Source organism: Acipenser ruthenus, chromosome 11 (genome assembly GCF_902713425.1).
Source record: "Acipenser ruthenus chromosome 11, fAciRut3.2 maternal haplotype, whole genome shotgun sequence".
In the NCBI taxonomy this organism is placed as follows: domain Eukaryota; kingdom Metazoa; phylum Chordata; class Actinopteri; order Acipenseriformes; family Acipenseridae; genus Acipenser; species Acipenser ruthenus.
Genome location: NC_081199.1, coordinates 6,298,842 through 6,313,872, shown reverse-complemented (window position 1 = coordinate 6,313,872; position 15,031 = coordinate 6,298,842). Strand labels below are relative to the sequence as shown.

The 15,031-nt window shown below is 36.5% G+C and overlaps 1 protein-coding gene across 6 annotated transcripts in view; it reads left to right on the top strand.

Moving 5' to 3' along the window:
- Positions 1-15,031, top strand: part of LOC117426458 (adhesion G-protein coupled receptor D1-like) — a 63,042-nt gene that overhangs the window by 4,000 nt on the left and 44,011 nt on the right. For 3 of the 6 annotated variants that reach the window (XM_059033126.1, XM_059033128.1, XM_059033127.1), the window contains 10 exons: positions 329-451; positions 862-1,038; positions 2,828-3,085; positions 7,626-7,693; positions 8,475-8,630; positions 8,755-8,814; positions 9,372-9,489; positions 9,973-10,080; positions 12,221-12,296; positions 13,782-13,923. In XM_059033126.1, coding sequence (XP_058889109.1) covers positions 329-451; positions 862-1,038; positions 2,828-3,085; positions 7,626-7,693; positions 8,475-8,630; positions 8,755-8,814; positions 9,372-9,489; positions 9,973-10,080; positions 12,221-12,296; positions 13,782-13,923 — 1,286 coding nt within the window. The remainder of the gene's footprint in view (positions 1-328; positions 452-861; positions 1,039-2,827; positions 3,086-7,625; positions 7,694-8,474; positions 8,631-8,754; positions 8,815-9,371; positions 9,490-9,972; positions 10,081-12,220; positions 12,297-13,781; positions 13,924-15,031) is intronic. The other 3 variants (XM_059033130.1, XM_059033129.1, XM_059033131.1) reach the window with 1 other exon arrangement.

Here is a 15,031-nt window from a genome sequence, read left to right as displayed (position 1 = left end):
ATACACTTGTAAATTAACCGCAGGGTTGAAACAGAAACCAAAATGATGATTTACTGTAGTAATTAAATTGGATTTTAATGGTTAATTACTTAAATGTAATTACTATACCAGTATGTATCAAGTGTCAATTGATAAAAAAAGCTACCCTACACATATAACATTTTCAAACTCTAAATCTGGTTAAAAACGGCATATTACTTAAAGTTTTGGTACAATATCCTAAAGCAGAATTCCGTTTTTTTTGTTCTTTAGGCCCAAAACGATTGGGAGTGAATTTTATTTCCAGAACAGAAAAGAATAATACCTCATTCCTCTTTTCCTCCTGTAGACATTGTAGAAGGAATGGTTAACAGAGGGATTTATCTCAATGGAGATGCTGGAGCCACATTTTTACATTTTGGGAGTTATGAAAACAGTTGTATTAGTGATCCAGCACTCTGTGGACCTCAAGGTGAGGCATGCCTCTGTACTCGATCTTTAAGGTTTTCATTTTCATCCATAAGTCTAACAATAACAGTCCCAAAAATCTCAGTAGAGGTAAGGCAAAAATAAGATATTTTACCTTTAAATTTTTTCTAATGTTGGCCAGTTTTACTTAATCTTTTCCTTCAGTGCAATGTTTGTACTATAAAATATTTTAATACTAGATTACTTTGGATTTATTTTGGAGACTTCTTTTTTATTGTATCTTAATAGTACAGGAAAAAACATGAATATAATGTTGTTATGTGTAGATCCTGACAAGTTATTTATTTCATTTATTTTGTGTCCTTATGATCCACCCTAATCCATGACGTGTATAATTATATCTCAAAGCTGAAATGCTCCATTTGACTGGAATCTTCTCTCATGCTCTCTTAGGTGTAACATTCTCTTTCTTTTGGAAGAACCTAGAAAGCCTGTCCCGGTTTGCCATGGCCTCTGGAGGGAAAGTGATTTCCAATGGGTTCTCAATTTACTCCAATGGGTTTGCAGACTACGTGGAGTTTTACACTCGAGGGGACTCCCGAACATGGCGAGCAAAAATCACCCCGCCAGGTACCACTTCTAACCACAACTAACTGGGGTTCAGTAGCACGGTTAAATAGAAAACGGAGGAAAAAGCAGGCCTTTCCTAGTTAAGGCTGCTTCTTTACTCCTGGTAAAATCTTGGGTAGCCAGTTCCATCTGTGTGGAGTGATTTGAAGAGCTGGGTTGAACAGTGCTTTCAAATTGTAATTTAATTCACCATTGGGAGCTTGTAGCTTGACCCAGATGTTGAGATTGCATTCACATTGCCTTCGATGCTACTGTAAAGCACTTTGAAGAAACAGAAGAGGAGTTCTTCCAGGGGCCAAAATACAGAATGAGTCCAAATCAAGCAGAAACAGGAATCGCAACCATTAAGTTCCTTTACCTAACCAGGTGAGAACCCATTTCTCATTCACTGTGTGGACCTGGCCAAGAAGACTTTACAGCTTAATCAACACAACCGTATAACATACAATCTGTAAACCAAATACATATAAAATAATTATACCAAGCATAAAATGGCTGTTGATAGAGTATTACGTGTTACAAGAAGACCAGCACTCACTCTACATCTATTAAAAAACAGACTCCTGTGCTTGCGTGTCTGCCTTTTTAAAAAAAATTAAAAAACTAAATAAAATTAAGGAATAAATAAAGTCATCTATTTTTTTTAAAAGATGTGAAGTAAATGCTGGTCTTCTTCTTGTAACATGTAATATTCCTCTTTGACCGAAGCACCCAGAGTGAATGTTGTGAATTGAGGTTCCAAGTGTTCTCTGGAGTTGAGCCAGCCATTTGAACATTTGTTGATAGAATAACAAAAAAGACTGAAGCTGTATTATACTGTAGAAAATTATTAAAACAATATATCATCCATAAGCAGGTCCAACCTATGATTGAATGCATAGGCAGAGTCTAAGGAGGGAAATTGAATCCCTTTCTTTTATTTAGGGCGTTCCAGTTATCTGCTGCTTAGAACTCAAATGATTGTCTACCAAAGACAGATGTGACCTTGGGAAGTTATTGGAATCGTGTTTTTAGATTGTTGGTCCTCGGGGATGACTCCATGTCATAATAAAGATGTTGACAACCTTTGCCCTTTGTGCAGCACCCTGACTGTAGCCACAGTGAATTGCTGGAAACACACACCACTATGTCCTCTCTGTTGTAAGAAGAAGAATCGTACAGTCCGTATCCATAACATAAACTTTTTTTATTCAACATAATAAAGGGTGGAATCAAATTAAATATATAATTTGAGCTTAAACCAGGAAACGTCATCGTTATTGCACATTTCCTTTTTCATGCCAACTCCATTCAGCTGACTCCAACCAGGCAGTCCTGCGTTTATTCTTTATTCTGTTTTGAGAGTTCGGGAAAGCTGCTAAACTGTAGGTTGAGTTCTGTCCCGTATGGTATAACAATCTCCAGGTTCTGTCTGAATAATGTCCTTGTCTTATAAAAGGAATAATGTTTATTTATAATAAAGTCATTTGGAAATAGTTGCAGTCCTTCGTTTAGTCTTACAGTCCCATTGCGATTACAGAACAGGTCTTTTTAACAATGTATTTTGATTTTAGAAACAGTACTTCCACTAATTCAGTAGTACTATACCTCTGTATAATACAGACTGGTACAGAAGGCATACTGTAATGCCCCATTGCCCCAAATAAACTTCTGTAAGAGGGAAGCAGAATCTTCTAGAATGGTGTGGTTATTCAGATGGCACAAGCTATTAACTGGACAGAGCCCATGTACAATGAGTGTTGGTTGTGAGAATACTGATTCCTATCCATTTCCTTCTCTCTCATCATAGGTCCTCACTGGACTCATATTCTGTTCACCTGGACTCTGACCAATGGCCTGAAAGTCTATGTTAATGGGACCTTCAGCACCAACGACACCCAAGGGAGGAAGTCCCAGAATTATGGGGATCCTTATCACAACCTCATCATCGGGGCGGACAACGACCAGTCCTATGGTCACTATGTGACAGGAGCCTTTGATGAGTTTGTCATATGGGAAAGAGCTCTGAACCCTGAAGAAATAGAACTGTATTACAAAGCAGCCATAGGTAAGAATACTTAGTACAGCAAGGGAATGGTCAACACAAACAGTTGCATGCATGTTTATGATAGGGCTCAGCAATCAAATTCCGTTTTGCACTGAAATATCATTCCATGGTGTGGCTTTTCAGACTTCTGTACAGCAACATGGGGCTAATGCATGGTAACTTTGTAAGCACGTGGAATCTATTTTTAAGCCTGTATTGGGCACAATGTTTTTATAACCTTCTATGGCTGGTGGAAGCATATGCAACAGCACTCTTACATATGCTGTCCTGTCAAAATTCTGAATAGGTGATATTTTAGTGGTTATATAAACTACAGACTATTATTATTATTATTTATTTCTTAGCAGACTTACAGTTATATACAAATAATACATATCAAGAATTACAGTACAATTAAGATCAAGACACAAAATACAATGACTTCATGACTAATCGGACATCACATTCATTCTCAACTGGATTCAACCCCCAATTATAGATAATCTTTTTTTTTCATAGTTTTTAGTTGGGAATGTACTGCCCCTAATGTAAAGTACGTTTAGTGTAATGTTAAAAGAAATGGGAAAATGAATCCAGGTTTTTTGTTATATTTTTGCCCTTGGGAAGAAAAACATTTGGTAATGTTTATAGAGAAAATAATTCGACTTCAAGAGCAGGGAATAAAAATAATTGATCACAAAGTGCTATTTACTTCATGTCTCAAACATATTCAAACACTTCCTATGTCCATCTAGTCAATTTATAAAAAGCATGGTGATGCTAAGCAACATTATATTGGTGTCAATATGTGCTTTATTCCGGTAACTATCGTCTTATCAACAGTATTATTAAGATTCAATTGAAAACACAGGTCCCAGAAAAAGTTGTTTTAGGTAACTCGAATTTACCAGCTTTCTGGACCTGCTGCTTTCAGTATATCTTCGGCTGCATCTGTCTGAGCTGATTTTCCAATGGAATCAGAGCAGTAACATTTACAATCACAAGTTTAAACAGGTGCAGCATGCTGATTTAAAAAAAAAAAAGTTTGGCATAAAGTAACATTCATTTACTATGACTGCACAAAAAAAATTAAATTAAATTAAATAATATAGCTGTGCCATATACTATCAAGGATCATTGGTGTTTTTCTTGTTCTTTTATTCTTTATGATAGTACACAGAAACATTACCTCACTTAGAACACACTAAAATGAGATTATATTTCTGTTTTATGACATTTTAAGCAGCCCCAGACACTAATGTCTTTAAAATCAGCCTCTGAATTATGACTAATAGTAATCGTATCCTGACACTGGGGGAATAAACACTCCACAACATAACAGGCTAGCATATGCTAGGGTCTGTTAAACGTATCATATGAAGTATGCAGGTTTTCTTTGTGCTTAATAGCCCGAGTTCTGTCATAGTAATGTATACATATTTGGTATTGACTATAAGATGCTTAGCGGAAAGGTAATTTGCAATGTCATGACATATGAATGACATGGTTTCCTTGTTGAAATGTGTAACTTGCTTTAAATAAACATACATGTATTACACATTCCAAACGTACTCAAATGTAATCAACATTAATAGTTATTAATTGCACTATATTGCATGGTTTGGCTAGACTTAAGGCAGACCTAATGTGGCACACATTTCTTACTTAGCTCATTGTTTGATATTCATGAAACTTAGACTGATATTGGCTTCTTTAACAGTAGCAATATACAGTGTTAGGAATATACAGACAAAGGCACTTGGGGAAGCAATTGTTTGCATGACTTTATAAGAGCTAATATTTTTACTATATAATCCAGTGGTTACGATTAATAACGATTCGTATCCTGATGTAACTATCACTGACACTGTTATCTGCTCCGATATTGATTTGTATTTCGTAATATACTTGTACTTACTAGACCTGAAGTCATTGTATTTTATCTTGCTCTTAATTGTATTAATACTTGTACTGTGATTCTTGAAATGTATTTTTTGTTTATGACTGTAAGTCGCCCTGGATAAGGGCGTCTGCTAAGAAATAAATAATAATAATAATAATAATAATAATAATAATAATAATAATAATAATACCATAGAATCTAAGATTGAGTGCTTTTGAAGGTATGGATGTATATTTTATCAATATCAAACTTGATTGGATTCCTTTAAACAGATCTTTAAATAATGCTTTGTAAATAGGGCTCTTTGGTGTATGAGTGTTTTAAAATAATAGTTTGAAAAATGAGTTTTGTGGATATTTGGTCATGGAGGTTCTGAAGTATTAAGCAGAACAGATAATAGCTATATGTAAATATCTACCAAATGTGACTAAAATGGCACCCCTGTAATGCAAGGTGTCAACCGCACTATCCTCTTCCTCATGATGTGTTGTTTCTTTGCTCTACGGCACATACTTCTTTACCCAGCATAACCATGAAATGGGTGAAGTGAATGGGTAATACTACATGTGACAGGAACAGCAGTGTTACTGTGTCAGGTGACAGGAATTGAACTGCATTCGTTTATTCTAAGGATGTTGTATATTGGGAGCAACTGGAGTTGACATCAGGGTTGGGGGTCGATTCCTTTTTTCAGTTGCAATTCCATTTCCAATACATTTTTAAAAACCAATTCCCAATTCCAATTCTAATTTCCATTCCCTTTTAATTAACTCCAACACATCATTGATCAAAATTGCAATTAGCAGCATTCTGTTAAAATTAGCTTCTCACAGTGTCAACAAATCACTCTAATTGAAGTCAATGTTAGTCAATGAAATTGGCTTCAAGTGAAAGTGGTTGAACAATCACAACATTATGTCTCTAAAAAATTCCTTTGAAGGACTTGGAATGGGAATTGTAATTGGAAAAGAGGAATTGACCCTTGACCCTAGTCGTCATAGTGAATTCCGTAAATTGGAAGTTCTTTTATGGTCAAGCAAGTTCCTGCTAAGCTTGTTGGAAGTATATTGGTGCGGGAATATGGGGAAGTGGACTTTGCTGTGGTCTGTACTGTCCATCCAGCACTTTATATCAGTGTAAGCTTTGGATCAAGCTTATCCTGCGTGGGATAAGAATGAAAATTTAAAATGAAAGGGCAGTTTTATTCCATACATTAGGATGAACAGCGTGCAGACTCAGAGTAGCTTCCTTCCTCAATACCAACAAAACAATACACAAAGCACTTGCTCATAATGTAGCATTCAATCCAAAGTGATTGTAGAACTCAATCAGCAGAATTCAGGTAAGTGTGATACTGACAAAACTAAACACCCTTTATACATTCTGTATTAAACCAGACGCATTTACATTACAAGGTGGCACATACAAATAATACATTTTATTTTACTCTTAAATTAAAATAGGCAAATTAGTAACTAAGGAAAATAAATATGTGTCGCATTACATTACTGAGTATTACATTTCTAATCAATTACGGAGCCTGGAATGTTTTCACTGCTGTTAGCAAATTTCTGGTTCTTTAAAATGCACTGTTATACACAGCCAAAATACATTTTGTAAACATTGGTTCCCCTGTAGTATACCATTGCTATTTTAAAAGTCAGAAGATGGCAATGGCACTAAGCTAGGATAAATGAGGCCTGTTTCTTGACACTTGGGATCGTTTAACTGCTGTTGCACAACCACAGGAAAAAAACTCTCCCAATTATAGGTGAAAGAAAAGGGTGTCAGGCACATTCCGAAGCTCATTTGCATCTAGCTTAGACAGTTTCTCCTGCTTGTGAGGCTGGTAAATTGAGGTATCTGGACAGCTTCAAAGATATTGCTTTATATTTACTCTTTCTTTAAAAGTCTTTAAATCCCTTTGGGAAAATTGCACGTCAATGGCTGTAAATAAATTCTGATAAAGGAACATTACTATGTTTGACAGAACCCAGCTATGAGTGACCATTTTAAAATACCTATCCCTTTTGCTTCTCTGTGTAATCCTTGCAATGGTTTTCTTTAAAAAGCTACATTGCCTCATATAGGAAATATCTTGTTTACTTCTATAACCTTTTATAGTTGCACATCGTAGCTCATAACATGTACCAGTAATGCAATACACCTTTTCTTTTTTGTACACATTCTGAACCTAGATCTCATATCATAGTGATTGCTTCAGCATGCATAATCAGTTCATTACAACAATCCCTACAGGCACAAAAAATAATTCATTTTATAATAACAGAATTTTTTCTTTGATGGAGTAATTTTTACATGTACTGCAGATTATTACTGCAGTTTTAAGATTGAAAAGCTAAACTTTAGGTCCTGTGAAAAGAATATATATTTGCAGAACAGTTTAAACTATATCAGGCTGTCACATTTATTCTGCCTTCTTATTATTTTTGTACCATCTAATTATCAAATTATAAAAACTGAACCGATACAGAAAAAAAAGGAAATTGCACTGGAGTCGGCGTGGAATTTCTGAAATACTTACATGGTGTACCAGCAATTGATTCTAATATAATGGTTCTGGTTGACCTAATATGAATCTTCTGTTAATGTAGTGTTTTATTAACAGGACTAATTGTGTTTTTCTTTTTCTTTCAGGAGAGCCTGTAATTATTCCTACAACAGCATTTGTCCAAAACCCTACTAGTTCTCCAGTGGATTTAATGGTATGTTTCAAAGATAACACATCAGATTTTATCCCTGAAAGTCTGGTTATGTGTGGCTAGGCGTGTGTTGAAGTTGTATTTCTATGACTAACATTCCGGTCCTTATGGTTGAATACTCAAAAGCTGTCATTACTTGTCCTATGCACTAAACGTGTAGTTTATTTGTGTCAGTTTCTTAAGTTGTTGGCTCTCCGTATGCATTGTGGTTAAATGCCCTAATGTAACTTTTTTTTCCTCTTGAAATTGAGCTTTTGTAAACGGATACAACTGTTTCTGTATTTTGGCATATTCTTGGAGCACTCTAATACTAAAAACAACTCTCAAAGATGTATTTTTGGAAATGTGATGATCTGATGTTTAATGAATTGCTCATGTTTAAAAATATGGAGTATCGTCCTGGCTGTACAAAGTTGCTGATCTTTGCTTGGGATTCCACAGGGAGTGTTGCATTGGCGCTCCGATGCAGTAGTGACTCAAAGACACACTTCCAGGGCTGGCTTTTGTTCTCCAGGGACTAGTAGCTCCCTGACCTCCGGATGTAAAATAATTCTGCACTCTAAACTGGTATATTCCTGCAAAGCAGGATTCACTGGAATCAAAAGGATAGCTGTTTTTCTGCAGGCAGTTAGAGTTTTTCATAAAACTGATTTGATTCCAGTGAAAATGTTGTGCTTCTTTTTCTTCCAAATGGAAGAAGTGGTTGTGTTTCAAAAGTAGAAAGACACTTCCATGCATTTTTTCATTTTCTGTTATTTTATTTTTGCCTCTTGGTGTATTCTAGTTATCCACAGATGCATACCATCGCATTATTACAAACCTGACAGTGGAAATACAGCACTTCCAATACCCTGTATCTATGCTGGGCTACTTGGAATCAGTGTCAATCAAACTGCCCAACCAAACCATCCCCAAGGAAACTGCCTCCAACCTGACTGAGGTACAGCACCCTATTGACACATATTTCTCATACAGCTGGGACAGCTACTGATAATAATATGCCACACATCGTATCAACCAGGCAATTAACACGCTATTCGATTTCCCTAAAACTTGTTTTTCAGACTTTCTTGAAAAGCGTTGAAGAAGTTCTATTGTTACCAAGTTGGCCTGATCTTGCAGAGGTAAGACTAATAGATAAAATGTTGTATTAACCCGTTCAGTCCTGAATTCTTGTTGTCAAGCTGAAGGATAAACTCCTTTACTGAGTATACATGAGAACAGGACATTTTTTTTTTTTAATTACATACATTTATACAGTAACCTAGGAATCTCGTGAGGTTTCAGCGTGATTTCTGATGGCCTATGTTACGGTGCTGAGATAAGGCAAGACTGAAAGGATTCCCACAGCGGCCGCGAATACTGAATAATAAAAAAAAGCACCCAAAAGATGGGTGTAAACGATAATGCAAACTGCATCTAAATGAGGGTGCGGTTTAAACATGGTTGACAAGGAGGACTAGTTTGGTTGTTGCTGCAGGAGAAAATTCTGAACCAGATGTTTCTGTAGAGTACTTGAACATGTTCCAGTAAAATAACAAACAACTCCAGAGTGGGTATCTTTCTATCTAAAGATCTGATTGTCTCCTAATAGAGTTTCTAGGGGTCCGTAATTGCTTTTCTAATTTGCACCACTAAGTTGCGTTCCCTTGCTTTGTTAATGTCCTTGTTTTCATTTCAGTCTGTCCCTATTATCAGCGGTCTGATCGAAACAGTGGATAAAGTGATGGTGCACATGGTGTACAATCTGGAACCCAGTCCCTCCTTCATCTCAATTGAGGGGTCCTCAACAGTAGCAGGTACACTGATGTGTTCCTCTCATACCATGAAGCCGTTAGCTGAAATGTTTGACAACTTCACCAGCATTTTAAAGCAGCAGGCAATCAACCACTTTTTAGGGGTGATTGGATTGGTTAATGCAATCTAGGGGGATTCTACAGTGCTGTGAAATGCTTTAAACAAAATCCAGCTGTAGCTTATCCAAACAGACGATATTGGAGAATTACTTTCTTTATGTTAAGCTCTGCATCTGCATCTGCTTAGCAACGCAGTGTAATTTGAACAGTGTGGCTCACTGCTCTGGATTTCAGTTAATTCAAAATATATTCATCCGGTAAAATAAATAAAAAATAATAATAATAAAATGAAATTCACTTCAGTGTTGAATACGAAAACGTGATTTAGCACTACACATTACCTGTTGTATATCCAGACTCTTAGAATTCACCTGTTTTGTCATTTCTCTTATTAAAGGATTTTTGCTTTTTTTTCCTCTGTGACAGATTATTCTCTTGTGAAATTACCGCTTAGTATGAACATGCCTCACTACCGCTTCCCTTCGCAAGGAAGGAACTACATCTCAGTCCCTGGCAAAGCTTTCAGCTTCAATGGTGAGCGTTTATTAATTCATAGATTTCATACTCCTTGACTAACTACAGTACCAGCAGTTCTCCCTCGGCCAGGTTTACTTGCAGTGTCACTGATCGGTTCAGTAACTGAAATCCTAATTCGCTCAAAGATGGTGGGGGTTTTGGTCTGAACTACTGAAATAGATGGAACACTGGCAGCCAGGACCACAATGTGAACTTGCTTTATTACTTTCTTTTTTTTGGCACACATTCCACTCACAATAGCACAACTCCTACTCATTAGTAAGCTAGCCAATATCTGCAACAGCACATCGTAAATTCAACATATTTCTCTACAGCAGGTTGCCTAATATAATAGTGTTCCATTAGGGGATTTATCGCATTTCTAAAATTGTTTCTGTGATAACTGCGATGACATGAAAAGATGTCCCTTGACACAGGCCACAATTAAATCATATTTCAACGAGAGAGAGGTGTTCTCAGTAATGAGCTAACTTAAACAGAAGACAATTCTTTAATAAATTACAAAATAATAATTTAACATATTCAAATATTAGACTTACAAATTACTCAATATTTTTTTAATTTTTTTTACTGCATACCACACATGCAAGCTTTACATTAGGCTGTCAATATGTAATTGACTTGGACACACAGGATTTCCTAAGAAATACCAGCATTTCTTGGCTCCCAGTCCTCTGCTCCAACCACTGGGCTACACGGAAATCCAGTAAACTAAAATGTAAGCGCACAGGCTCAAGGTATGCTTTGCGGGGGGGCGGGGGGGACGGGACTCCCCATACAGGTTTTATAATACATTTAACTGCCTGTAAAGCAGCAAGACTTTTTAAAAGTGGAGTCGAATCTAACACTAATTAGGCAATGGAATGGAGATGTAATTTAAACATGCTCGTTGGTTAGGAGAAGACTGTTAAATTGTTGGCTTTTAGACTGCTGGTGTCTTGACCTTATTTGTTTGAAATTTGTTTTTTTAAATTTATTTATCTAAAAGATTTTCAACCTGGAAAAACCCATTGAGATTGCAGCATCTTGTTTACAATGCTGACCATTACAGGAAATATCTCACCCGTTACTCTGTACTGCAAACAATGCACCTGGGTCTTGTGAATGGAACCTGACTAACTCCTTTAGACAGGATATTCAGAGATGGAAGATACTGTCTTACAGACAGGCTTGCTTAAGGAAGGTAGTTGAATCAAAGGTTTTAGTAATAATCATATGCCCTGCACAATTAAGCAGCTTTGTAATACACATGTTTTTATCTGGGTTTTCACAGGCAAGTGATTCATTTGACAGGTTCATGCTGTGTTAACACAATGAGTAATCGTCACCAAACCAGAGAATCCCAGGGACTTGTGAACATTGCAAATTTCAAACACATAGCTTTAATACAGTCAGGTGCATATTTTTAGACGTCTTTTCAAACATTTTCAAAGGTGGAGCGTCCCAGGTGGTCTTTAAAAAATGGTTTTAACATATTTAAGAAGGCTGGTATCTCAAAATATCAGCTGTAGTTTCCAGTTAACAAAAGCACTTGAAGTGTTCTTTAACTTTGTTAAGCTGCTTGTATAGTATAGGTCTGCTTTTGTAAATGTAGTATTATAATGTAGAACCTCTATTTCCGTGTACAATTCACAAAACATCAATGAGACTGTACACACCAGCTTGGATTTTTGATCCAGTTATGGTAGATCTCAGAAGATAAGTAAGGACTGACCTGGTCTATTCTTGGTGCTGTATCACAAGGTACTGGTAGTTCCGCATGGGCCATGCCTCAAAGGCCAACAGCTGGGATTTGGTTCAGTTTTGATCATTATTCTTTTTGAAATACACAATTAATATGGCACAGATAGACAAGCCAAACGTGATGTGCTAGTTGCTAGTTTAGATAGCACTACAGTTCTGAAGAGCTTCAACTTGACAAGCCAAGTCAGGCACATGGCACGCAGCTGCATCCTGGCACCCATGTGTGGGCATACAAGAGTCACATTAGTGGCAGAGTGTGAGCTGAGCAATAAGTGAGCGTTAATTAATTTTTACAGATAGCGCGTATTTTCACAGACACTGTCGAAATGTAAGCTACAGGTCTCTGATTTTGAAATTCAGGTTTTAGTGTTTGTACTTATTTTTCTCCTTTTAGCACAGACCACCATTGTGGGACTGTTCTACCACACTATGCATAACTACTACAAGAAAATCGACCCTCTCAAAACAAAGTAAGTCACCTTTAAATATACTGGCAGCCAAGAAAAAAAAAACATTGCAGTATTTTGAAATTATATATGGTCTTTATATACTGTCTGTACCACTGGTATTACAAATACAGTTTTATTCCATTTGAAATGTTCCATGGCGATTCTGATTCTGTTCAGTGTTAGTGTTGGGGTTTTATACAGCTCAAACAACTTCAACCAACTAATCGTATCCACCCTGAGTTTGTTTTGGAAATCCTGCTGTGTCTGTTTTAATAATGTAGTTGTAACTTTATTGCGTTTTCTTAAACCTCCCTTTCAACACACAAAGCCATGCCCTATTATCTACTTCAGATTGCTTTAGATTTATATTTCCTCCATCTGACACCTAAAACACTTATGCATAAAGTATACTTTTACACATTTTCGTAATGGTAAATACAATCTATCAATTTTATGTGTCTTGCAGTACACTCCACTCATCGTAGCTGCAAGTCGTATAGTGGAGCAATCTGTCTACCTTAATAATTTTCTTGAGCACCAATTCAACTTATATTCAATATAATGTAATTTCCTCTGTATAGCTGAATATCCTGTTCAGCTGGCAGGCATTTTTGCACAATTGTGCAGAATTACACTGCTGTCAAAGGCCTTATAAAGGCTATTAAAAAAGGCTGCATTTACTTGTAAACTCACACCACAACAGAGAAGGATATGCCACACTGTAGATTCAGTACCGCAGACTACATATACTGCAATTATATGTTTTTAGGCCTGTGTTATATTCAACATTTTTGTAACAAAATGCAACTTAAAATTAACCCTTGATTTTGTTTTCAATTTTGTAATGAAGTAGACTGTACACACAGTATTGGGCATTATACATTGACATGAGCTCTTTATTAATACATATTAAACTACATGCACATGCTCCAAAAAATATTATTTTAATTTTGATATATTCATTTTTAAAATTGTTTTATTTTTTTATTGAAATTCTGGTCAATTCTGTTCTGTGAGAAATTAGCAGGCTGTATTTGGCATGTCTGTAGGTCTGAGCTACACAGGTTATCAATAAAGATTGTTAAGGTCATGGCTGTCCACTTTATTAGAGACAAAAGCAACACATTTCTCAAATGGATGAGAGGGTGTTCATTTACTGCATGATAATTAAAATCCAGCCGTATGACTCACTACTGATAACGGTCAATTACCACTGTATATCAGTTGGACACCTTAATTATTATGTAACCTTTATTTAAGATTAGGTAGGAGATATTAGTCCTTGTAAATGTTCTGGTTTTCCCATGGTATTTCACCACCTGTGTGTACACATTGTGAAAGCTGATTTAGGCTAGCACCAGCTAGACTGTCCATTTATACACAAGGAGCCCCCCCCTACAACAAAACCGATGGTGATTTGGAACCAATCAGAAACAACGAAAGCAATGAACTCAAAGTGCAAAATCCACGTTAAATTCCTCATCCCTTTTTTTTGTTTGTTTGAAGGATCAAAGAAGCTGCAAATTATAAAGAAAACAAGATCTCAGCCACGAGTTACATCATTTCCCTAAAGGTTGAGCCGCCCCCTGCACTCTCTGTCAACCTGTCGGGCACCCCTCTCATCACCATCGTCCTCACACATGTGCTGGTAAGAAGTGAAACATTGCGTCAAATTCATTGGTAATCAGGTATTACACAGGGACTGAGTTATGTGTGTACTGGGGGAATATGTAGCACCAGCACCAAATGGGTTCTAAGCATTCAAATCAATGGTTGAATTAGCTTTGGAATAATTCATGGAAAAAAGATACAACCATTTTCTGTATGATCTCTATCAAAAATACTGTAAAAGCATGACATTTCCATTTTCTCAGATGTGGAAGTCTCTGAAGTTGGGATATTTATATTGTATACAGTGGATGAAACCAGTAAAAGTCATTCCAGTAATGTACATACAGTATCCTCCCCTGCTTACATTATTATTATTATTATTATTATTTATTTATTTGGCAGACGCCTTTATCCAAGGTGACTTACAGGTGTTACAGGTCAATATAGGGTTACAATGCAAACTTAATATATAATACAGTATAGTTTACACAAATAATACCACTAAAATACAATATGAAGTGGGATGCAGCAAGTTACATCAACAATGACATAACAGTAGTGCAGTAGTTCAAGGATAGTGCATTAGCTGAGGATCCAGTAACGTGGTGTGTAGATCAGGGAAGTCCAGTGCATAGTAGGAGGGGTAGATCAAGAGATGTAAAAGTGCAGTCTAAACAGGTGTGTCTCGAGGAGGCGGTGGAAGGCACATGCAACCATGACATCTTGCATAGTCTCAAAGAGTCATGCAAGATGCAAGAAGACAGACATGTCTCCTTGTGTATGCTAGGCTTAAGACATCAGTGTAGAATCTGAAAATTATAGAACAGCATCAAATAACTCATTCTCATTTAAGTGCAGCAGCTTGAGAAGCGGTCTCCCGTCTATGTGTTCAATATCTGAAGCAAACACCACTGTATATAAAAAACGTAGCTATTGAAATCTGAACCTTTGCGGTTTAAATGTTTTGAAAGGAGAACATTATTTCACTCTGTGGATAGCTTCGTTTTTGCTGTGGTAGTCGTTTTTGCTGGGATTTAGCAAAGAATATACTTGGTTGCCAATTTTCCATGGGAAAAGAACTTAGAACACTAAATGAAAAGCAATGATGCAAGAGAACTATAACATATGTATAGTGGTGGTTAACC